Below are 2,976 nucleotides of genomic sequence, written 5' to 3'. Positions count from 1 at the left end.
AATTATTGCTATCTGCGTCATATAGCATAATGCACTCTAAACCAAAACCTACGTTACAACTGAATGTATTAAAATGTGTTACGGTTAAAACGTAATTTATGGTGATAAAGAAATTAACTCACAAGGATGAGTCCAGAGATAAGAGAGGAGGTTCCAGTGAGAGCCACGTAAAATTTGGGTGTCAGTGTGTTTAAAAACACTGAAGCTGAAAGAAGAAAATAAAGGAGACACTTACGCCCAACAGTAGTTTTAATAAAAACCTTGAAAATATTCAACTTCGATGGTCTTTACCAGGTGACATTTAGCTCACAGTAGCAAACTTGGTAACACAAATCATCAACTACTTAAATTCGACTGCATTCAGTGTGATCTACGGTAGGAGAAAATGCAAAATGTGTCTGCCAATTAATATCTAAATAGAAGCTTTACTTTTAACCAGACAGTCGCCACTGTTCGTGTCTCGATAACTCAGACAGCGAGCTGTCAAACCACAGCTTTCGCTAAAGCTATACACCCGTAGGCTAACAATAGCTAGCTAGCATCTGCCTTAATTCACCTGAGGTAAGAGTTTCCTGAAGTTTCAGCGGACTCCACAGGACGTATATCATTATCAGCACCATCCCGAACCAAAGGAAGCACACATAAGTCCATGACCAAGAGAGCCAAGACTTCAGTTTCTCTGTGAATCCGGGAGACTGGGGATTACTGCCAGTGCTGTCCTCCATGTTTCTCCGGATGTCTGTAAACAGAGGAGTCACGTGACTACGGAGCACCAAGACTTCTACTTCGAAATCGTTGCAAGAAAAATGTTTCCCGAGGCTACAGAAAAACGTGTATGTATTTTTTTTCCACACATATACACGCTATTTACTCCTCATCTAAACCAAAGAAACTATTATCACTATTAGAACGTATACATTGCATACAAACGTCTTGCGACTGAATTTATTAATACTTACTATAAACAGCTTTATATTTTAAATACCAAAATACTGAAACTATTAATAAGCACTTCAAGAGCGCAAAACTCACCTCAGCTCACTCTGGCCAGTATTTAACTGTTACAGAAAAGTGTTGTATTTTGTATATATTCATTAAAAAAATGTTTTTGTTCTTTTTAAACGTACACGAAGAAGTCTATAGTGCAGTAAAAATCAGATAAAGGTAGCATGACATATGTGTACTTTGATTACACAAACATTATGTAGGAGCAGGTGGTATTGATTTGTAAATAACTGGATACAAATATTTTCAGCTTTTGAAAAAAAATTTTTTTTTTATCTTGTCTTGTCCGGCAGCGTTAGCAAACAGAATTAGGATCTGAATGCACTCGCAATTCTCATAATCGTAATTCTGATTGCAAAAGCTACTACAGTATATTTTTAACTAACTATGCACAGAAAGCAATGTGATTAGTAATGAAATATTTAGAATCTCCAAATATCATTACCTATGTGGTCAATACAGTCAATAGCAGTAAGAAACATAGTTTTATCACTTTCAGATCAATCAATTAATCTTGAAGGGAAGGTCAGAGGTCAAATGTTAATACAGCTTATGAGTTCTGTATGTGGGCAATGCACACCACACTTCCAAAAAAATCATAGTTATAAGGCTTTATAGTTACAGAGAGAATGACACACACACAAACTAAGCCAGCTTCCTTACCGGAGGTAAAACTATGGTTAAACAAAAAGGATACATTACATAACTACTAGAGCTTTAGCTAACAAACATTTACATAAGTATTTGTTTATTTTACTCAGATTGTAAAAGCAATGGGCTATGAGCAATGGGTAATTATGATTTCTTTTGCTAACTAATAATGAGGCCATTAAATATTATTTTATGGAAATATGCTTAGCAGTTATTTTGTTAATAAAACTCCTGTAGACCTTAATAAACCACTTTCTTGGTAGATACGGTGCTTAAGCTGTTATGAATATTTGCTGACGATAATTATCTTGGCCATTAAATGTAGCAAAACTGCAGGCAATCATTTCCCAGTTAATTTCCCTGCCCATACTGTCTGTTCCTATTCGTGGTCAGCAAGTGGGGCTATTACACCACCAACCCATTGACTTTTGTTTCCATCATTGTACTGCAGGTGGAGACAATGTTCCGTTTTGCTGGGCTCCTTTCAGTCTCTGGTTTCACTACAATGTTTTAGAAATTCATGTCGTCCTGCATGAAGGTGTTCTCTTTCAACTCTTTCACCTAATAGATTCTGTAAATTAGTTTCCAACCATTTTTGCGCTCCTTGTTTCTGGTGAAGAGTTGGATTCAAATGCTGACAGTCATTGTCAGTTAGTATCCTATTCATTTACATAACCAAAATGCATACGGACAAAAATGCATAACTCAAAGAGATTATTGGCACAAGAAAGAAATATATTTTTGGATACATACTTTCAGCACCACTTCCCACCTTGTGTGATTGATTCACATCTCCTAACCGGGCGGGAATAAATGCGATTTGTTGGAGTTCATTCTAGTTGGAGGTTACAGGTACTGAATGGCAGAGAACCAGATTTGGTCCTACTCACACATGCCCTTGGGTGTTTTTCTGCCTGATGCTGATGGACAAGAACACGCAGGGTTAAAGGCCTGTCATATAAATCAGGTACAATCACTTTAGAGGTGAAAACATGCATGATGCTGCTGACAGGGAGAAATAGAGGGGGAAATGAAAAAGAGACTAAGAGGAAGGAAAGAGGAGCAAGACAGGCTTGCAGAAGTTATCTGGAGTGTATAGTATGACCTACATGTCAGAATGTATTTTCAGATGAAATGATATTTCCAAATGACCTCGTCTCAGTGAGTCATTCGCTGATTAGACATGCATGTAGCCTCAAAGACAGCATAAAACAGTGCAGTTACACTGATGCACTTTTAATAGATATCAACAGGAGAATATGTATAATGTCATGTCTTACATGTAGTTGCGTTATCAGAACAAGGATCATTTCAGAATTG

At 37.0% G+C, this 2,976-nt stretch overlaps 1 protein-coding gene across 2 annotated transcripts in view; it reads right to left on the bottom strand.

Annotated features, from left to right (window-relative positions):
- LOC102213679 (suppressor of tumorigenicity 7 protein-like) overlaps nucleotides 1–754 on the bottom strand; it is a 17,172-nt gene extending 16,418 nt beyond the window's left edge. For both annotated transcript variants that reach the window (XM_005740012.1, XM_005740013.1), the window contains exons 1-2: nucleotides 557–754; nucleotides 123–205 (exon numbers count right to left, since the gene is read on the bottom strand). In XM_005740012.1, coding sequence (XP_005740069.1) covers nucleotides 123–205; nucleotides 557–725 — 252 coding nt within the window. In that variant the 5' untranslated portion in view covers nucleotides 726–754. The remainder of the gene's footprint in view (nucleotides 1–122; nucleotides 206–556) is intronic.
- Between the last annotated feature and the right edge of the window lie 2,222 nt (nucleotides 755–2,976).

The sequence above is a fragment of the Pundamilia nyererei genome, unplaced genomic scaffold (assembly GCF_000239375.1).
Source record: "Pundamilia nyererei isolate P.nyererei 1_Seehausen unplaced genomic scaffold, PunNye1.0 scaffold00096, whole genome shotgun sequence".
Taxonomy (NCBI): domain Eukaryota; kingdom Metazoa; phylum Chordata; class Actinopteri; order Cichliformes; family Cichlidae; genus Pundamilia; species Pundamilia nyererei.
Note: the sequence above shows the minus strand (reverse complement) of the source record. Positions and strands in the feature narration are given on the sequence as shown.